Source organism: Paralichthys olivaceus, chromosome 4 (genome assembly GCF_024713975.1).
Source record: "Paralichthys olivaceus isolate ysfri-2021 chromosome 4, ASM2471397v2, whole genome shotgun sequence".
Lineage (NCBI taxonomy): Eukaryota > Metazoa > Chordata > Actinopteri > Pleuronectiformes > Paralichthyidae > Paralichthys > Paralichthys olivaceus.
This window is the reverse complement of record NC_091096.1, coordinates 19,537,170-19,558,759: the sequence shown is the minus strand read 5'-3', so window position 1 is coordinate 19,558,759 and position 21,590 is coordinate 19,537,170. Positions and strand designations below refer to the sequence as shown.

Genomic DNA, 21,590 nt, shown 5'->3' with positions numbered 1-21,590 from the left:
TTTAATGCCTGTTCTCAAAATGCAGCTTCCCTCACCAAAATAACCTTCTTCTTTGGCTTCTAGATGACAGATGGTGGCACCTACACTTGCAAAGTGTCAAACATTGCGGGACAGGTGGACAGGACATTCAGACTGATGGTTCATGGTGAGAGTACATTTGCTGTGTTCTCAAACTAAAAAATATTTTCTCTAAAAGGCATTAGTCTTACCCTACAAATATATTTCCATAGTTCCACCCGTCCTTGCTGGGCCACTCCAGGAATCTCTAAACTACACCCTGGGCTCCCATGTGGGTCTGATATGTGAGGCCACAGGGGTCCCTGCCCCCAGCATCACCTGGCTCAAAGATGGAGCACCTATTGGTAAGAGAAAAGATATGCAGAATGACAAGGAACAATAAAGACTTGTGCCTGACAGCTTGTGTTTGTGAATATGTTTGCTGTCCAGAGAGCAGTCTGCAGTGGCAGTGGTCTGTTCGAGGGAACCGACTGGAGCTGGGGCCTCTCACTTTGTCACATGCTGGAACATACACCTGCTTGGCAAAGAACAGCGAGGGCCGCACACAGAAGGACTACACAATCAAAGTGCAGGGTAAAGAACTCTCTGCAAAATGAGACACTTAACCTTGAGCTTACTGTACATGTCATTTATAAAACAGCCATCTAAGAGGAATCTTTGTCCTACTTAGTATCACCCACAATCCTGGACTCTGACCACCCATCTGACGTTAGTGCACCCATGGGAGAGGAGCTGGACCTGGAGTGCAGAGCAACTGGAACCCCCACACCCCGCCTCAGCTGGCTGAAAGACGGAGTGACTTTAGAGGGATCAGACAGCCGTCACATCTCGTAAGTCATTAGCAGTTACTGTCAGTGCATGAAACTGTGTGAATTAATAGGTGTAACAATTATTCTGCATCGATCGATCAACACCCGCCCCTAGAGGTTTAGGAAATTACAATATTAAGCATCAACGTAAAAGATAATGTGGTGCATGACAGAGGGATGTGTGGACAGATGGAGTCGTTTATAGTTCTTTGCCTAATTTCATCATGAGGAACATAAGAGCAGCTGCTTTACAGCTGCTGGTCAGCTTATTTGGTCATTAGAACCACATCAGCCAGAGACAAAAAATGTCTGTGTGCATGTGTATGTACACGTGTGTGTGTGACCGTGAGAAAATCGTGGGATGATGATGATAATGATGGGAAAGTAATTCAGGGATTCAGAGGCTTGGGTAGGCACATTATCGATGCTGGGTGAAACAGGAAGAATTGATCAACACATGGTATTAATGTAAAAACATGATGTGTCTTTGAAACCCGACAGTGTGACTCCTGACGGCAGCACGCTAACATTACTGAGGCTGAGTCCAGAGGATTCTGGGACGTACACCTGCTTGGCTTTCAGCCCGGCCGGACAGGAAAGCAAAATCTACACCCTCTTCGTTTTAGGTTAGTTGGAACTTTCATATTTGTGCATTTGTGTTAGTCCTGAGTGATTCCTTTTAATTCAATTTGACCTGCTGCAGTCCCACCATCCATCTCTGGGGAGACCACTGTCCCCAAGGAGGTGCAGGTCACACAGGACAGCGCAGTGACTCTGGAGTGTCAGGCGGCAGGAAATCCACCGCCTCAAATCAGCTGGCTGAGGAACGGACGTCCGCTGCTCCTCTCTCCCCGTGCACGCCTCCTCTCTGGTGACTCTGTGCTGAGGTCAGTTTAGACAAAGAAAGCTGAAAGCAAACGTTGTTTTGTAAAGAGATTCCATGTTTATAGGTGAGGTAATGCTAAATGTCCCCTCTTCCTTATAAAATAGGATCTCTCCTGTGCAGCTGTCAGACTCTGGAGTTTACACATGTGTGGCACGCAGTCGAGCTGGACTAGCTGAGCTTAGCTATGACGTCCAGGTCCAAGGTACAGTCATAACATACCACCCAATGATTTTCTCAAGAGCTTTTACAGCATTTTGGATCTGATGATTTCCTACAGATGTTTGTGTGTATGCTCCAAAGTGCCCCCAGGTGTTGATCACGTTGAACCAGTGGAGCCAGTTACAGTCGTCCAAGGATCCTTGGTCACGTTAACCTGCGAGGCACGTGGCGTTCCCCCTCCCACACTAACGTGGATGAAGGACAGCCAGCCGCTGTCCCTTCACCGCAACCTGCTGCTGGATGGGCAGGAGACGCGGCTGCAGCTGCCCGACGTGGCGCCCTCAGATGCTGGCCTCTACAGCTGCATGGCCAGTAACCAGGCCGGCAGCAGCACGAAGAGCTTTAACCTTACCGTGCTTGGTAATCCCCCAAAAATCTAATATTTCATCTAAATCACAGTTTAAACTCCTCCAACAACTGACGTAACAGATTCATTTCTCTGATCCAGAGCCTCCAAAGATTTCCAGCTCCAACTCTCCAGAGCTGACCATAGCAGTTGACAATCCACTGGAACTGGAGTGCTCGGCTGTGGGCGTCCCACCCCCCACCCTCAGTTGGCTCAAAGATGGTCTCCCCTTAGAAGGAGCGGACATTGTTCAGCAGGATGGACACTTTGTCAGGATTAGCAAAGTTCAGGTAAATTACAAACTGACAACACGTGATAATACTGCAAAGTTGTTCAAATAAGTTTACAGTAGCTCTGAACACAGATTATTTAGAATAAGTGATACTGGTGTAACTTTGTGCTAAGATAAAGAATACAAAGATTATCTTGTTCAAAGAAAAGACAAAAGGACAAATATGTTTGATTTGGGATTTAGATGCTAAAAACACAAAAAAGGCACAAGCATTTGTCTGAATAACCAGAATTTAGATGTTCAAACAAATGAAAAACATTTTAACAGCATCAATTCAGGTTAATGCAGCAAAGTTATGCAAGACCCACTCAAACTGATTAATGCCATGTGTTTATAGGTGCAGGATGCAGGTCTGTACACTTGCTTGGCCAGCAGCCTGGCTGGAGAGGACGGAAAAAACCACTGGGTCCGAGTCCAAGGTGACAGCAGCTGTTCTTTTAAATGTCATCCCCACTTCTTCCTCCTGAGCTTGTGAACACCTGTGGTTTGATCTGTGCTTTCAGAAGTAAAAGTGTCTGCACTCAAATAAAAACAGTCTTGGTTTGGCAGCAAATTCCAGCTATTTCTATTTTGATTAACGCCAGAGTTAATTTATTTTACATCATGCAGCCCCCTTGTCACGCATCTGCAAATTTGCTATGAATAAAATTTTATAGTGGTGTTCAGACCTATTAAACTGCTGAGATTAATGCTCCACGTAAAGTAAACTGAATTGTGTAATGACACACAACCATATTTATAAATTCTGCATTCCATTTGTAAAGTTAAGAATTTGAGTTTATCTGTTCCACGTCTCATATCTCATTTAGAATTGAGCATATTTAGTTTTTTCTTCTGGTTTCCGCACTAGAAGCCTTTTATAATTCATCTTAGAGAAGTTCATCACTTAATCTGTTTGTTTCAGTCCCCCCTACCCTCCTTGGCTCTGGTGATGTGAGAACATTGACAGTGCCAGTTAATGGACACCTGACCTTGGAATGCCTGGCAGATAGTGACCCCCCTCCCGATATAGAGTGGTACAAGGATGAGGCCAAGCTGCAGGTACAGAGTTGTAGAAACACAGGTATTGAACCAAAAGCCATCTCCTGACTCATACTTTGTCTTCCTTCTTACCCTCCTCTCATGACATTAGCCAGGGGGTCGTATCCAGAGGTTGGCAGGGGGTCAGTACCTGGAGATACAGGAAGTCAGGCCGGACGACAGTGGTCAGTACAGCTGTGTGGTCACCAACATGGCTGGAAGCACCAGTCTGCTTTTCACAGTGGAGATTCTGTGTAAGTCAACCTGTCAGTAATAGACAGTCAGACATTTTTCAGCTTGGTAAAGCCAGGTCAAAACAACATGGATGTCCCCTTCTACTCTTCTAGTGCCGCCAGTAATAAAGGAGAGCAGTTCACTGGTGACAACCCATGTGGGCCAGGATGCCCATTTACCCTGTGAAGTTGAAGGTGACTCATCACCCACAGTCGTATGGAGAAAAGATGGCTTTCCTGTGTCTTTGGATGACAAAAAGTATGTCCTAAGTTAACAATAGGTCAACCTGCCATATCGAAAGCAAACACAGCTTCAAACTTTGGGGTGTCTGTCCATTCATGCATCTTGTCTGTGCATTTGTTTCAGATACATGATATCAGAGGGCTCATTGCACGTACATGAGGCTCAGCTGAGTGATGCTGGTCGTTACTACTGTACCGTGTCCAACCAGGCGGGCTCAGATCACCGGGGGATTGATCTACGGGTGTTTGGTAAATGTAGCAAAGGGAAATAGTTACTCTATGGGGTTTTTACTTTCTACATTTACAGAACAGAGATATGGTTCTGTCCCTGTGTTTGTTTGTGTATAGTTAGCCATGTTCAAACCCAGATATGCACTGTATAGCTGTAGCTAAAGCTGTCCTATCTCTTCACAGTGGGTCCTTCAATCAGTCCAGGTCCATTCAACGTGACAGTGACCACAGGGATTAGAGCTGTGCTGAGCTGTGAGATTACAGGTATACCTCCACCTAAGGTGTCCTGGAAGAGGAATGGCTCTCCACTTGATATCAGTCAGCTGCCAGGAGAATACAGGTAAAGACTATGGCTGGATTCACTTTTTATACACAGCATGCATGCATCACATCTCTCTCAGCTGTAAAAAGTCTAAAAACTGAGACAGTTTATCTTCTTTGTCCAGGAGTCTGTCCTCAGGTTCCCTTGTTCTTCTGTCGCCGTCCATTGAGGATGAAGGTTACTTTGAGTGCACTGCTGTTAATGATGTTGGGGAGGAGCGCAGGGTCATTGAGGTCATTGTACAAGGTATTGAATTTTGTACATTAAGCAGACTGTAGAAAAGCAATTCAGCTGGCTGAATTGATAGACGTTCTATTTTCTCTTTTAGTCCCACCGACTATTGAAGATGATATCACGACTGTGACGGCTGTGAAAATGTCTCCTGTGGTGTTGCCTTGTCACGTACAAGGACGTCCTCAGCCTACCATCACATGGACGAAAGGAGGCACCAAACTGGGCCCCAGAGGAGGAACATACCGTGTCCTTCCCACAGGTAAGACAACATGTCTGAGCAGCTTTAGTGCTCTTTTATTATTATACATCATGTTCTAATGTGCAAGGACTATACTCAACTGTGTATCTCTAATTTTCTATTCAGGAGTGTTGGAGATTACAGCTGCAGTTCCAAGTCATGCTGGCAGATACACATGCTCAGCCCGAAACCCAGCCGGAGTGGCACACAAACATATGTCTCTCACAGTGCAAGGTGGGCTCTTAGAGACCAGCCGCAGGTCACTCTGCGAATGTTGTGTGTCGGAATTCTTATAACAAAACATTGGAAAACCCATATGACAATGTACTTGTTCCTCCTTGCCCGTAGAGCCTCCAGAGATCAGGCCAATGGCAGAGGAAGTGCAGGTGGTGTTGCATCATGGAACTGTTCTACCCTGTGAGGCTCAAGGCTTCCCGAGACCATCCATCACTTGGCAAAGAGAGGGAGTTCCCATAGCAGCAGGTAACAATATATAAAATATCAGAACAGCCTTTTACTCCATATAAGATATACTTTATCAAACTGATAAGTGAAGATACTGTTGTCAGACTGTCCCGTGCTTGCAACTTTATGTTTTATCGTAGGTCACAGACTGGCTGTCCTCTCAAACGGAGCCCTGAAGTTTTCTCGTGTCACACTTGGTGATGCGGGGACTTATCAGTGCCTGGCAAAGAATGAAGCTGGCGTAGTTGTGGGCAGGACCAAGTTAGTCCTTCAAGGTAAGATGGACAGATGTGAAGAAAGTGGTGAAATTATATATCACAGTAGCATAGGCACAAAAACAAAACTCCAATTTTCATGGAAATATTGCAACCAGTTGCTCCTATTTCTCGTAAAAGCCATTATTCAACATTAATAAATGAAATGAATAACTGTTCACCACATATTTCTCCAGTTCCACCAGTGTTAAGCGTTCCTCGTGTGGAGTACACTGCAGTGCTGGGCCAGCCAGTCAGTCTGGAGTGTGCAGCTGATGGGCAGCCGCAACCTGAAGTTACTTGGCACAAAGAGAGGAGGCCTGTGGTCGACAGCACACACATACGTATCTTTGCCAATGGAACTCTGGCAATTACTTCAACGCAGCGCAGTGACGCTGGCCTTTACACATGTACTGCCAAAAACCTTGCCGGCAGAACCAGCCAGGACATGAGACTAGTTATTCAAAGTGAGTGAAGGCTCTTCAAGATGATTATATTGAGTTATAAGAGTTATATCAATAAATTAATGTTATTTCATTTCAGTCCCGCCCCTGATTCCTCCTGCACAGACAGAGCTGTCAGTCATGCAGGGATTTCAGGCTCTGCTGCCGTGTGCTGCTCAGGGTTCACCGGAGCCCCGAGTGTCATGGAAGAAGGATGGTGCCATCATGGCCAACCTTCCTGGCAAATTCACTGTCCTGCGATCAGGAGAGTTGATAATTGAGAGAGCTGAGGTATGACCCATTATTCTTCACTGCATTAACATCTCTGTCCAAGTCTGAGGTTTTAGAATCAGCAGTGATTACTTTCTTCACACAGCCAGGGGATGCTGGAGTGTTTACATGCGTGGCCACAAACCCAGCAGGCTCAGCGAGACAAGACATCCGTCTGTCCATCAACATGAGGCCTGCCTTCAAGGAGCTGCCAGGTGACGTAACCCTGAACAAAGGACAGAGTCTGGCCTTGTCCTGCCACGCCCAGGGAACACCGTCTACTGTCATCTCCTGGACTGTTAACAACAGCCCCTACTTAGGTATTGCTTTCAAATTTTACACTTCTACAGCACCACGTCTTTAGTGTTCGTCATTTTCATGTTAATAAAGCTTGGTGCCGAGACACTTAAGGGGGATTTACAGTATTTTTCAAACTGAGTCATGTTTATAAATGTGTGAAAGTCCAGGAAATGTCCACTAAAAGGGCATTTTTTCCCCCAGTAAAACGGGTGTTATTCTAGATTTCTGCCAAGAGTCTGGCAACATTAAATATGTCTCGTTCAACAAGAATATAGTGTATTCAATATATGGAGACAATTTTACCACAGTTAAGTCAGTCAAGCGTCTCGTATAACGAAAGTTACATATTTCTTATATAGCCTTTCTGGAAGCCAATAACTTCAAACCGATTGGTCTCTGATCACACACCATGCAGACTGTTGTCCGGTCCATCAATTTTGTAGAGATTTTGTATGGACACATGGTCAGCCTGACACAAGTAACTTAACTTACATCATGATTTACTGGAATTTCTGACAACACAAGATAAAGAGGATGTGTGTTCGTAGATCATTGTGAAATAAATGTGGTAAAATGATAACTAATGTTGAAAACAACTTTCACTTCTACACTTCATCATCACCATCAGAAGATTTAGCCATGAAAGTTTCCCTCAGTAAATCCAAACTACTTTCTTCAAATCTCACTCACTCTCATGTTTTCACCCCCATTTTTCTTGACTTGTCTGATTCAGAGTGTAGGGACAAAGCTCCTACAAGGGAGCTAATGAGGACAAAGAGACAGAGAGAGACAACAAGCAGGGACTTGAGAGTGAGACTTGAGAGTGAGACTTCCCATTGAGCGAGATATTTGTAATGTTGCCAGACTCTTAACAAAGACCCAGAATAACAATGTCAGCCTTTCAGTGGTTAAAAAGTACTTTTAGTTTTAGTGAACACTTTGTGGAGGGTCACAGTTGCTTCATTAGATTACACTGTTGCCACAGCTGCTGATGGAGGAAATCTACTGGACTGATTCAAAAGGTTTTTCGAAGTGCCATTCATTTACAAACCCACATTTACAAAGCAAGGGACCACATTGGACTAGAATACTGGAATTTAATGTACCCCAGCACTGTGGGGTTGTGTTGACTGAATTCAAATGTCATCACAAGCATAGTTGTAGATGCCCACATTCCTCTGACACTACTGATTGAAAATGTTCCAGGTGCCACTGTGGATGAGGCCGGCAGGAGCTCCATCATCATCGACAACGTGACTACAAGTGATGCTGGGACCTATGTGTGCATTGCAGAAAACAGCGTGGGCTCAATCCGAGCGCTGTCATTTGTCCGCATTAGAGGTGAGCTACTTGTCAAGGATCAGTCCAGGCTACTCATTTAGCTTCCAACAGATGATATCATCTTAATTATATGCGTGCTACTCTTATGTGCACTGTTCCTGCAGAGCCTCCGGTGCTGAAGGGTGAAGCCCACATGTCTCAGACAGCCGTACAGGGTGGCTCGGCCATGCTCGACTGTCCAGTCCAGGGAGACCCCAGCCCTGTGCTACGCTGGCTGCGGGATGGAAAACCCTTGCTGCGTTCCCTCCGAATGCAGGCACTTCTCAATGGATCTTTGGTCATTTACAGAATCACAGTAAATATAAAATCTCTTTTCCTTCCTACATTATACAGCAGAGCTCAAGTTTTATTCAACCAAGTCATTCAAGTTTGAATGATTAAGTTTCACTGAGGACACTACTCACACTGTTACTTTTCATGTCTTGGGGAACAACGGAGCAGCACTCATCCTTTCTGGGCTTCACTTGCAGTCCCCTCGGGCAGAGGGACAGCATGTGACTGTCCTGCAGCGTCCTGTTTCCAACTAAATCAGATTCAGTTCAGTCAGAGGCTAACAGCATTAGCAACAGAGGGAGGAGATGAACAGAAAGCTGGATATTCCTAGACTCTGCTCCTCTTACCTAGGCCTCTAACCTTGTTAGGTTTCTAACAGCTGTAGTAATTGCATAGCCTGCAGCTAAGACTTTCTCACAGACAGATGACTGGCCTTCCCACAGAGCGCTCTAATGTGAAATTTCCTCTTCTTGGTCCAATAATATCTATTATGACAAACAATTCAGTGAAACCAAAGTATCAACTGCTCCTTTGAAAATGTCAGGGTTTTTTGCTGTAATTTTAACTGTCTAGTTTTAACCATAAAACTATAGATGATCTAAGACAGTTTGGTCCTGAAGGTTTGTGTGTCTGTCAGGATAATCACTCAGAGTGAAAATTAAGCCAAACTCTCCTTCACTCGTGTGATCCACAGGCTTCAGATGAAGGGGAGTATCAGTGTGTGGCCGAGAGTGAAGCTGGAACAGTTGAGAGGACCATTACTCTCAAGGTTCAGAGTGAGTTCTGAGCTTTTAATTACAAACAACAACTTTAACGAAACATGAAATTATTCAAAAAAAAAATACACACAAGGCGGTACCTCACACAGAGTCTAATAACTATTATGCTGTCTTCTCTCTTCCACAGTCAATGGAGGCTACTCTAACTGGCAGGAGTGGAGTCCATGTAGCATCACCTGTGGACAAGGTTTCCAAGAACGAATCAGATTATGCAACAACCCAGAACCAGCCAATGGGGGCCGATCATGCAGTGGTCCCAGTATCGATTCTAGGAAATGTCATGCTGGTCTCTGTCCAGGTGCAAATTATTTTTGTCTTCTTTAAGTTTAATATATACCTACATAATATTATTTAACTGTCCAGGTCATATCCATATCCTGTGAGGACATCATCCTACTGAATGTTTTTGTGTGTATGGATGAAATAATAATTCATTATGAAGGCGACCTTACATACAGAATACACACCAAAGGTTCATTACCATATGTGAGCCATGGCTATTAATAATTCATAAGTGCAGGTTTCAATAAGTTAAATTTAGGACATTTTAAGAGCATAATTAATAGTATAATATATTAAAAGTATAAGACCTATATCAAGTACAGCAAATGGGAAAGAATATCACTGTCCCAAAATGATTTACACTTACCCCAAACATGAAGATAAGGTGAAGTACCCAAGACAAAATAATCCATGAAACATTATTTTATAAACTCCAGGTAGAGTTATCCAGGGTCTTTCTCACAGCTAAACCGAGTGTGTACTGAGATAAATTTGATCAGGGTCTTTATAATAAAACTACAACCAATGTATAACTTATACACAACAATACTGAGTGCGCTAATATTTTCGTTGTTGAGGAATAACAACAAAACAGACACATAACAAAATTTACAGAAAAAGAAAATTTGAAAGGACAACACAAATAGCGTTAAAGGAACACTAGCATAATTAAGACCTACAGAAAGGTATTAAGGCCCATTATGTAATATTTTATCATATTTAAGATGTTTTACTCCCTAAAATTCAGATTATTAAATTTCAGACTTTTTAAGACCCCACCGAAACCCTGTTGTGAAGATATGTGGTAATTAATACACATGGACTGAGCTAAACTTGCTAAACTGGAAAGAATTACATGACTGACGTCAGTGCCTTTAAACTCACTACTTCTCTGCTTGGTGTGTTTGATGATGACAGGAGAGACGCCTCGCAAGACCAGAGGCAGCCTGATCGGCATGGTGAATGAGAGGGAGTTTGGCGTGTCCTTCCTGGAGGCCAACATTTCAGACAATGTGGATGAAGCCAGCAGTACTGTGCAGGCACGCCTCGACAACATCCCTCCCAGCGTGGGTGAGTGATCGCACATTATAACCACTGGAGGTTGATATCCTTATCCTTCACTTTCAGAGAGAAAAGTCTTCGTAATTTCAGCTCTTCTTTATTTTCTATCTACTTAGACGTGCAGTCAGGTAAAAGTTAAAGCATGTTTTGATTTTGTTTCTACTTTTGATTTCTGTGAGCAGCAGAGAGTTTAGAGTTAGAGCATATTTATTATGTATATTATATATATCTTGGGATATACTCCAGCTGTTTAGAGTGTTCTGTATGCCCATGAGCTGTAAAAGACCCTGAGTTGATGCTGTTTTATTGCAGGTCCTTTGCTGCGGGTGCTGGTGTCTGTGTTCGCTCCCATCTACTGGACGACTGTGCTGCAGAGCGGAGAAGCCAGAAACGGCTACTCCTTCACTCAGGGCCGGTTCAGACAGGAGTCCCAGCTGGAGTTCGAGACTGGTGAGTTTTATACTTATTTGTAATTTGCTAAATAACCAGCAGATGGCAGCACACACTTCCACTGACATGCATGAGTTGACACATGAAGGCTAGTACCCCAGTTTCACCATGTTTCCTCTACTTGGTAAATCAGTGAGCTATTTACTATTTTCTTTTTATCTTTTCAAACAGGTGAGATCCTTCGTCTGACCCACGTGGCCCGGGGTGTGGATTCTGAGGGAGTCTTACTAATCGACATCGTAGTTAACGGATTTGTTCCTCCTTCATTATCCTCGTCTCATATGAGCCTCCAGGTTTGTTCACTGCTCAAAGACCTGAGATATTTCTCACCAGAGAATGTGTTGACTTGTCCTCATTTCCTCTCACTCTGATTTTGTTCGTGTCTTGCAGGAATTTGATGAGTCATACATTCAAACGGGCCAAGGGCAGCTGTACTCGTGGTCATCGCAGACCCACCAGAAAGGAGGAAACCCCATGGTGCTCCGCTGTAATCACACCATTATTTACGAGGACCAGGAGGAGCGCCAGGGCCCTCTGCTCCAGCTGCTAAAGGTCTCTGGGATGAACGGTGTCTACAACATGTTTACTCTCACTTTGGACTTCCACATCACTGCCAGCCTACTCATACCAGGTCTGTGAAACACATTACAATCATTTCAAACCATGACCACATTACATGAGATCCTGGATCTAACACGCTGATACGACTAACACTGAATGGACTCTGTGTTTGCAGACGGTTATGGAGACACATGCCCTAAAGGTTTCATTCTTGACACAGCCTCCTACTGTGCTGGTATGCTGCTTTCCTTTCTTCAAGGCCTCATTTATCTCTTGGCAACATTTATCTTTGAACATCTGTCACTGTGCCACTTATTATGTTATGATCAAATGTTTTCTCATTAGATGAAGATGAGTGTGCACTGCAGTCTCCCTGCTCTCATTCCTGTAACAACATCATGGGAGGCTTTACCTGCGCCTGTCCCTCTGGTTTTAGCATCTCTACAGAGACCAACACATGCCAAGGTGAGAAAAAAAAATACTCGTCTGCTGGACGTTTTGTGATTAATTACAAGGTATTCTATGACACTGTCCCAGTTTTAGCTCTCATAGAATCCTCTACCTCAACATTTGACTTCCTGTTTCTGTACCAACATACAGATATCGATGAGTGTTCCCAGGGCTCACACATGTGTCACTACAACCAGCAGTGTGTCAACACGGTGGGCACGTATCGCTGTCAGGCCAAGTGTGGCCCAGGATTTAAGCCCAGCATCACAGGAACCAGCTGTGAAGGCAAGTCACTGCTAATCACTGTTAAAGCGTCTGCTCAACACTGCAGATGGAGGCACAACCACTTATCTCCTACTGTGGGTGTTGTACACTGTTATTGTCCTATAATATTTATAGAAAAATGTCACTTCTTATAAATGTACCAGTTTAGATTTATTAAGCCAGACGTGTGAATTGTATGTTTCAGATGTGGACGAGTGCCAGGAGTCTGCTCTCTCACCATGCCAGCATCAGTGCCTCAATACTCTGGGCTCCTTCCGCTGTATCTGCCACCCTGGATATCAGCTGTCGGGACATCGCTGCATTGGTCAGTCAGCTCAGTATTCAAACTTTCCCAAGTTAAAGTGATGTTACAATTGTCATGGAAATGCAATTCAAACTTTCCAATCCACACTTGTTCTAATAAGGAGTATTTTTTATCCAAAATTATCTCTGACAATTAGAACTTTATTGTTGGTTGCGCTTTTACAGATATCAATGAGTGCATGAGAAATGTTTGCCCGGCTCACCAGCAGTGCCGAAACACAGAGGGAGGATACCAGTGTTTCGACAGCTGTCCGGCAGGCATGACCAAAGCAGACAATGGAGCCTGCATGGGTAAATGGCTTTCATACATCCGCTTTGTTTTCATACAGGCTGCTAAATGTACTGTTCCACCATACATAAACCATCTCTACATCCATTCTGAGACAGCAGCACACCTCTGAAGATCATTTAGCTTCGCCCTCAAAAAATCCCTGCCTTTGTCTTTCATTGACATAATCAGCAAAAGCCAACAAGACCATTGGTGATTTAAACTGGAAGCTTCTAACAACGTCCAACTGTTTTTTAGGTTATGTAGCACCTGATCAGATTTCACAAGATTGTTTAAGCACATGAAACAGCAAGAGGTCACTACTGATCCCTCACTAGGCTTTGAAAAGTCAGCTAGTTGTTAATGAGAGAAAGCTTCTGACGGAAGAAACAAAGATCCTCTTTATAACAGGAGGCAACACATTTAGGAAACTGTCGTCCTCAGTTATCTCCACAATGGTCTCAACTGCTTTTTTTGTTTTTTGTTTAAGATTGGCTTAAAAGTAATCAACTAACTATTTTTCAGATATTGACGAGTGCCAGGATGGAAGTCACATGTGTCGCTACACTCAGATCTGTCAGAACACAATCGGCGGTTACGGATGTGTATGTTCCAGAGGTTATCGAACACAAGGAGTAGGACTTCCATGTCTGGGTATGATATCTGCTGCGTGTGTTTTGTTATACAACTCATTGATGATGCTCTGAGGAAGAGCACAACCAACATGAGTGTTTTTTTTTTTTACCTTCCAGACATTGACGAATGCCTGCAGACACCGAACCCTTGTGCCTTCCAGTGCCGCAATGTGCCTGGCAGCTTCAGGTGCCTGTGCCCACCCGGTACTGTGCTGCTTGGGGATGGACGCTCCTGTGCAGGGCTGGAGAGAGGGCAGACCTTCACCAATGGGACCAGAGTCAGGGCAAGAGTCCGCCCGCAGCTAGTGTCATCTCTGGGGAGGCCAATCCTCTCGCGTTCTCACGGAGCATCTCGCATCACCAGACAGAGCTGTCCTGCAGGGTACACCAACAGAGACGGAACGTGTGTTGGTGAGTGTGCATCAACACTAGTTCACATGTACAGTATTCAAAACAAAGAACAGCATGTCCACATCATACTGTCTGGTCAGCTTCTTTGACCCCGTACAGATGTGGTATTAACATCTGTCCCGGTTGATCAGATCACAAGTGGTCAGTGCTAAGTGTGTGTGAACGCACCCATAGGAGTCTTGAGATCCGATCACTCAGACCACACGCTGAGGTGGTCTGAGTGATTTGTATACTCTTCACTGGTCTTTACAAACACAAACACAAATGACAGTTGTGATTATTTGCATATAGTGTGGGTAAGTGAGATCCAATCAAAGGGGGTCACAGGAGATATTTCAATACAAGGTGTGAATGTACTAATTTCAGACTGACCACTTGTCATCGAATCACAACAGAAGTTGATACTAAGTCTCAAACACATCACTCTCTGTGCAGATGTGGATGAGTGTCTGCTCAGGAAGCCATGCCAACACGAGTGTCGGAACACCATTGGCAGTTTCCAGTGCCAGTGTCCCCCGGGTTATCAGCTCTTACCCAATGGCAGGAGCTGTAAAGGTAAGAGCGTACTGAAACTCTTTCCAAACCAAGTACTTAAGTTTCTTAATTTACATAATTACAGCAAACTTCTCCTCTGTCTCTACTGTTAGACATTGATGAGTGTGAAGAACAAGGCATCCAGTGTGGACACAATCAGATGTGTTTTAACACCAGAGGAGGACACCAGTGCCTGGATACACCCTGCCCTGCTTCCTTTCAGAGTGGTGCAAGCCCTGGGTAAATTGCATGACTGTAGTGTATTATAGTGTTGACATAACACTCCAATCCTGACCTGTCAGTGACAACTTGCTCTTTCCTGTTGACTTTTTTAAAGGACATGTTACAGGCCCTGCTCTCTGGACTGTGCCACAGGAGGCTCTCCTCTGCTCCTGCAATACAAGCTGCTCACACTGCCCTCTGGCATTCCAGCTAATCACAATGTGGTACGACTGTCGGCTTTCTCTGAGTCAGGCGTCCTGCAAGAGCGCACGGCTTTCACCATACTTGAGCAACAATCAGAGACGGGTGTAATGGGCCGGGTGTTTGGCATTAGAGACGAGGCCGGCAGGGGGATCATCTTCACCATGCGGGCTCTGGAACGAGCAGGACTTGTGCGGCTGAAGGTGCAGGCCACCACCATCTCGCTGCAGGGCCGCATCACCTACCAGAGCATCTTCATCATTTACATCTCCATCTCAACGTACCCCTACTGAGCCTCTGTGCTGCTTTACAGATGACTCTGCCACCCACTGTCACACAAGGCAGTTCCCCCCCCCCCCCCCGAAATCCCAGTGCCTTGGACACATTAGGCCACGCGAAGAAAGAGGAAACATATAGACTAGGTGGACATAGAGGATTTCATGAAGATGAGTAACCCCCTGTTCTGTGACAAAAAAGTCAATGGAAAAAGTAAATGAAAAGACCATCCTTTTTTCTTTTTTTTTTTTTTTAAAGTGGCCTTCAGTGGGAAAAGTGAATAAATTATAGAGCAGATCATTCTCACCTGAAGACATCTATCTGAACTGACAAACATGCTGGATGAACATTTTTATTTGTTCATTTTTTATTGACCATATGCTCTAACTCTAAATCAATATCTGAAAATGCACAAAACCAAAAAAAAAAATGATATCAACCGAGCACTGACGTTATTTAGTTTCCATCAGGATTCTGCTTCTGTCATTTTGTATGTTAGTTTCAAATGTTGAATAAATAATACCGGGGCAGATTTCTTCTCATATGAAAGTATGATTGTTGCCCACACTTGGAAATACAAGCCTATTATATTGCTTGATGTTTCCCCTTTTGTTTTAATTTATTGAAGTCATTTGAACACATTACTGCCTCCTGACACAGACGGTGTGATCTTATACCAGACAACCCTTCAGTGGCACGTTGTAACAGTGGCTTGTAGCGGTCGAGTTAGCAACAGTGTTTAATCTATCATATGTGTTTTTGTACTATTTTCTAAGGTTTTTTTTAATCATGTGGAAAAACATTTTTAAAGTGCTATTCTGAATGTACTCAACTGCTTAGAGTGGTGCTAGTGTTACAGAGAGAACACACAGTTAATAAGAAAGACCACAGAGTTGGACTTTACAGATTCTGCAGGGCGGCTTCTCTGCATTCGTGATGATACACATAACATTTGGAAGAGCTGCTGTTCAGTAATCAAACTCAATGTGTCATCAATGTACAAATCTGAGAAGGGAAGTTATCTGAAAACCATGTCACGCTCACAGCTGCAGTTAGATGACGTTTGCTGATTAAACAAATATTTCTCCGTTGAGTGTCAAATATTTGTAGAAATAAAATGAACAACACTTTTGTTTTTGTGTAATGTATTCTTATGCAATAGTCTGGGTCAGTCTTGGGTAAACCCTGACTAAACATTCACAGGCAGCATTTTGCAGCTGACAATATTGCTGCCAATGTCCTATTAACCATGGGTGGGAGCTACATTCATGAACTGATTTTTAACCCCAACCAGATGCTTTTAGATCATTTTTACCTTTGCGTACTTTGACACTAACCTCTAGTAAAACAGACTTGTTGCTGCACATTCAGTAAACTGTCATACAACTTAAAGAGGATGTATGCTATTTACACTAAGGTGTGGTAAGGGTGAGTCAGGTCGCACTGTTGTGACTAACCAAAGGTAATTCTATTTTTTTTATGTCTGTATCTGATCAGAGCCCAGTGTTTTCCTTTGACTGGTGAGAATGTTCTTCCATTCAAATGTACTCTAAAGATTTCTCATCAACATAAGACAAGAAGTGATCCAAACAACAACCAACTGAAATATATTCATCACCACTGTCTTACATCAGTACAAACCTGCTGTTTTAATATGAAGTGTTACTACAGTAAATGTGTTTCTACCTAGAACAGGACTGAGCTGGTCTTGTTCATAATGTTCCATAAATCAAGACTATTTTAGACTCATCCTCAAAGACAGAACGTCATATCCATCACTGGACTTTGTTTAATGTAGAAAAAATATGGTCTGGCTTTTAGTTTTTCCTCCAGTATTGTCATCACTGACATGTGTTTGGCTGCTGGTCGTAATAACTGTTGGAGGAGAACAACACAAACAATATTTAACAGCTCAATCTCTATAGGACGGAATTCTAACATTCCCCATTTTTCTATAGAGACACATGGCTGTGAGTGAGTGGCTTCACAACGAAACTAAAAACCAACTGAAACACTGTTAAATGGAATTAGGTCATTTTTGTGACTGATAAAGGCTGAAGAACTAAACTGTTTCCCATCTGTTATAAATGTTAAATATGTATTTGCTCCTCATTTCCTCCTCATTTTGAAGTCAGTAATAGAGAAGGGTCAGGAGAGGCTGTCTGCTGATGCTTCAGGCTGCCTGGAGTTGTTTAGTTTTGTTTCTGTAATGTGGTTATTAGCTCAGCATGGATGTTATCAATTACTATTATTATTGCTGTTAGTCAACAACTGTTGCTCAATCTACAGTAGTATCCACATGCTCCACTGTTAGTGGAAGTAAGGACAGACAGACACAGACAGATGTGTTTTAAGTTTCACAGAAAGTATCCCAAAGCCACTTCCTGATAATGGTGTTTCTAAACATACAGCCATTAAACTGAATTATTCTGGCTGATGCTACATGTGACGTTAATTAAAACACTGTGATCTACATCTATATCTAAAGCAGCTCAGCTGTCAGGACTATAAGAGATGCATGGATGTAAATGGAGAGATCAGTGACCACGAATAACTAAAAATTGCATTAAAGGAAGGGAAATAGGTACAAATGTTACTTTCTGAGAAAAACAGCAGGACTGCTCACCAAACTGGAAGCTGCTCATTCATTAAGGCTTTATAAAGCTTTGCAGACTCCCTGCAACATGTGTGTGTACTGTAAGGCAGACCGGGGGCCTTCTCCTCTCTTCTATAAAACACTAAGTATAAGTGGGAATGAATGCTTATGGCTGCGTGATGGCTCCCACTACCAACTCCCCTACTGCTTTACACAGTCAGGATGTCAGGAGAAATGGGGACTCGCTGTGCTCCACTCACTAATGAGCAAAACACTGCTGCCTATTAGTAAGTACAAGCAATGGAGATCAGAGCGGAACAATCATTCAAAAATTCTACCTACAAACAAAAGAATTCTTCAAGTCAAAGTCCTGGCAAACATTTTTATTTGTCCTCCAGTCTGTCTGAGATCTGTGGCCCTTCATAGGCCATAAACACTTTCATAGGAATATGTACAGCTGCTAAGCAACATTTTTATATGAACACTGGAACGTATTATTTTATGCACCTCGAAAGGTGTCGCTCCTATCGATGAACTCACAGACAACTATCTCCAGATGTCAGCTTCCCTTCAGCTCTGAGTCTGTAATTAATCTCAATCTAATCTACTTTGGTTTTCCAGCCCAACATTTTCCAGTTCAGTCCAGTCTCGTAGCTCTTCAAAGCAAAAAGCTCTTTTGTCACTACTGACACCTGTTAAGCACCAAATACGGACAAGACACAGTTAGCAAGTAGTTGGTAAAAGCAGTGATGTGGCCATATTTATCCTTTGAAATTAAAGGAGAAGAAAAATGATATATCGGACGTGTACCCCTTTCTGTTACAAGTCGAGACAAATTCAGTCACAACAATGGTGCATACTAAATGACAAAGTATAGTCAAATTATCTGTCTACAAATCACAGCAGTCTAGAAAGTGAAGCTCAAAAAGCTGCAACCTAACTCCAGACATTGTTCAGCGGCAGGGCTGACTGCAAAGAGGAGCTGTTTTGAGTTTTTTGAATGACAACATAATATAACATACTTAGCAAAAACAGCTGGAAATTGGTCAATGGTATGATCACAAACCTGTTCTCCATCTGCGCTGAAGACACAATAACCAAGCAGCTTAAGAGGAACCTGTTATGTATAACTTCCAGTGATGTCTAATTTCACATGTCAGATGACAAAAACCACACACATACCATGACTCTTTCTGTTACCGTCTCAGAAGTCTGAATAAATCCATATCGAACATTGTAAAGCTGTAAAAGTACCAGCATTGTGTCATTCACACAGGGTTGACTTCTGCTTGACATGACTCGATTCATCAGATTTATCAGGTCAAGTGACACCTAACTTTTGTCAAATTAGTTAAAATTCATTTTAACGTGTAAAGTGTTCACAAATAATTTTAAACTCCTTTTAATTCACTTTTGTATCTGTGTAAAATAAATGTGTAAAATGTAAAGTTTGCACATAGTTATGAGAATATTGTATTTATATGTATGCATGTATATGTGTATCTACATTCTATTTGGTTTTGATAAAAAAAAATATTCGGCCCACAAATGGCCAATTTACTAATGCAGCTTCAAACGTTAATGTCTATTGTTGTCACTGTATTAGAAAACACATTTGTAAGAGTTGTTGTGGCATGTTGCAAGTGAGACAGTGACAGGGCAGTGGATGAGAGAAAAGCTGCCAGTTATCACAGACAACCCCTTTTATACCTCTCTGTGCCGAGTTGACACAACACAGACTCAACCAGCCACACGCCTCAAAGAGCTTGGGGATCTCCTCATGCCATCATCCATCAGTGTGCACAATGTTACTACGGTCTAAGGAGTAAAGCCAAGAATCACAGTAGAATCATTGCTATGCACATATTGCATTTGTACAGAATCTGGATTTAAGGGACACTCTGTCATCCAGGTCAAGTGTATATAAAAAAGCGAGGAGGTACAAGAAAGTCCAGTTGCTAATGTGCGCTTGTACAATTCCTCAAGATTGCACAAATAAATTAACATTCTGTATTTCACACAATGCACATGTAGAATAAGTCTATTGTTATTGTAAATACTACTTCTATTTTTACATTATTTAGTTTGGATTCTGTTTCTATTCCTTATTTATTTCTTACTACATTTCCCCCCAGGCTACTCAATTTTAGTTCTGCTGTATGAAATTGAATTTTGCCTTTGGGATCAATCAAGGTACACTGTTTTTTAAAATCTAATTTAATCTTCTGTGTTTTGACCTTTACATATCTGTCAAGCTGCGAAAGAGCAGATTCCCTGATTTGCCAAGTTACGTCACTAACATAACAACATGTTATTAAAAAAAACTTTACATGAGATCATGCATCGCTCATCCAAAAAGCTGTATTAAATTTCGCAGAAAACTCTTTGACACTGCACAAACACAGAGTCACTGGGATGGAACAACACAAACTGGAATTCGAACCAGTAATGAACATGAGTAATGCTGCAGCGTCAGACGGTCATAACTCTACTGTCTGTAAATAAGTGTGGGGAGGTTGAGTAATACTGTGATGTGGTGATGGTGAACTAATGAGGATGTGGAGAGCCAGTCAGGACTCCATGAGTAAGGTAATAAGTTAATACTGGACAATGTTGTACAAATATACTTCATTGTTAGAAAAGTGTTCTGAATGGTTTGGCACAGAATCAATAACTGAAGATAAGGAAGCTTTGAGTAATAGTTCGACTGATCTAATCACCTTCAACAACCCTCTATGTGCTCCAGCGGGCCAGACCTCTACCTCCTTGTTAATTCACACAAGATGAGGGTTCCCTCGTGCCAAAAATGCAAATGTAATCAGGGTGCACACTGGAGTGACTGTGTATGAATGTAAAAGATGCTGGCAACATGTTTTAAAACCATTAACAGAATCTGCTAGCACACAGTTTGTCCACATCACACTCGAGGACTGGAGACTAATTTATGAAACGTGTGTATACTTTCCAGATGACATATCGGGTTTCTCTCTTCATCTGGCCGTGCCGCCAATAAATGTGATAATCAACATCCGTGTGCAGTAAACTCTTACAGAGCGTTACCCTGTGCCCTGCTGGAAATTACTTGTGCACAGATGAAAAGGGGTGTGATGATAATATTTACTTGTTGCCATAGTAGCAGTGAAAACATACATTTATAAAAATCTTTTAAAAAGTAGGCCAGTGAAAAAAAAGCAAAGTTAGGAATAACATAAGCATAGCACACAGACAATAATATGGGGTCATTTGTGTATTAAAGAGCTGGTCATTTATAATGCATGGGCACTGACGTTTTACATTTGTGTTGCACTATTGCATTTGTGCTTTTTTAAAAAAATGAAAAATCCTAAACATCAATAGAGGCTGACACTTGATGCAGAGGAGTCAGAGCTTGCATGAGCTCATGGAGACTTGCATTACACACATCCGTACCAATATGAAGCGCAGCCCCCAGCTATCACCGCTCTCAGAGGGGCAATAAAAACACAAGCACATCGTGTGGTATACTCCTTGACATCATTCTTCTCCGCCTGCTTGACAATATTTCCTGCACACATGAGGTTACAGCTTGCCAAGAACATCAGTGAGTGTTGGACTGGTGTTTACCCTTTACAGCCTTATGTGAGGCTTCACATGGCCGTCTGTAGAATATGCAGCCGGTGATGACGTCACAGAGACAGTCATACTCTGCCAACCACCCACGATGCAATGCTCCCTCATTATCATATCTGCCTACAGGAAATGCAAAAGGACACCCTCTTTAACGATAACACGTCCATGTGTTCGGAACATGTTGGCTGGAATGTGACTGTTGTGTGAGTGCATGCGCCTGGTTGAGTTT

At 42.8% G+C, this 21,590-nt stretch overlaps 1 protein-coding gene across 1 annotated transcript in view; it reads left to right on the top strand.

Annotated features, from left to right (window-relative positions):
* The window catches only part of hmcn2 (hemicentin 2), a 46,189-nt gene extending 29,900 nt beyond the window's left edge, over positions 1–16,289 (top strand). Inside the window, exons 41-81 of the mRNA XM_020093847.2 lie at positions 64–145; positions 231–362; positions 448–591; positions 689–848; positions 1,329–1,453; positions 1,531–1,714; positions 1,818–1,915; positions 2,014–2,292; positions 2,381–2,568; positions 2,908–2,989; positions 3,475–3,611; positions 3,703–3,844; positions 3,938–4,082; positions 4,191–4,315; positions 4,481–4,637; positions 4,744–4,865; positions 4,948–5,112; positions 5,218–5,325; positions 5,440–5,574; positions 5,697–5,831; positions 6,008–6,277; positions 6,354–6,544; positions 6,630–6,843; positions 8,030–8,164; positions 8,269–8,459; positions 9,132–9,213; positions 9,344–9,514; positions 10,417–10,569; positions 10,873–11,010; positions 11,182–11,303; positions 11,401–11,641; positions 11,747–11,806; positions 11,917–12,036; positions 12,172–12,306; positions 12,491–12,610; positions 12,775–12,900; positions 13,403–13,531; positions 13,630–13,923; positions 14,359–14,478; positions 14,571–14,697; positions 14,795–16,289. Of these exons, the coding sequence (XP_019949406.2) occupies positions 64–145; positions 231–362; positions 448–591; positions 689–848; positions 1,329–1,453; positions 1,531–1,714; positions 1,818–1,915; positions 2,014–2,292; positions 2,381–2,568; positions 2,908–2,989; positions 3,475–3,611; positions 3,703–3,844; positions 3,938–4,082; positions 4,191–4,315; positions 4,481–4,637; positions 4,744–4,865; positions 4,948–5,112; positions 5,218–5,325; positions 5,440–5,574; positions 5,697–5,831; positions 6,008–6,277; positions 6,354–6,544; positions 6,630–6,843; positions 8,030–8,164; positions 8,269–8,459; positions 9,132–9,213; positions 9,344–9,514; positions 10,417–10,569; positions 10,873–11,010; positions 11,182–11,303; positions 11,401–11,641; positions 11,747–11,806; positions 11,917–12,036; positions 12,172–12,306; positions 12,491–12,610; positions 12,775–12,900; positions 13,403–13,531; positions 13,630–13,923; positions 14,359–14,478; positions 14,571–14,697; positions 14,795–15,173 (6,363 nt within the window). The 3' untranslated portion in view covers positions 15,174–16,289. The remainder of the gene's footprint in view (positions 1–63; positions 146–230; positions 363–447; positions 592–688; positions 849–1,328; positions 1,454–1,530; positions 1,715–1,817; positions 1,916–2,013; positions 2,293–2,380; positions 2,569–2,907; positions 2,990–3,474; positions 3,612–3,702; positions 3,845–3,937; positions 4,083–4,190; positions 4,316–4,480; positions 4,638–4,743; positions 4,866–4,947; positions 5,113–5,217; positions 5,326–5,439; positions 5,575–5,696; positions 5,832–6,007; positions 6,278–6,353; positions 6,545–6,629; positions 6,844–8,029; positions 8,165–8,268; positions 8,460–9,131; positions 9,214–9,343; positions 9,515–10,416; positions 10,570–10,872; positions 11,011–11,181; positions 11,304–11,400; positions 11,642–11,746; positions 11,807–11,916; positions 12,037–12,171; positions 12,307–12,490; positions 12,611–12,774; positions 12,901–13,402; positions 13,532–13,629; positions 13,924–14,358; positions 14,479–14,570; positions 14,698–14,794) is intronic.
* Positions 16,290–21,590: the final 5,301 nt, after the last annotated feature.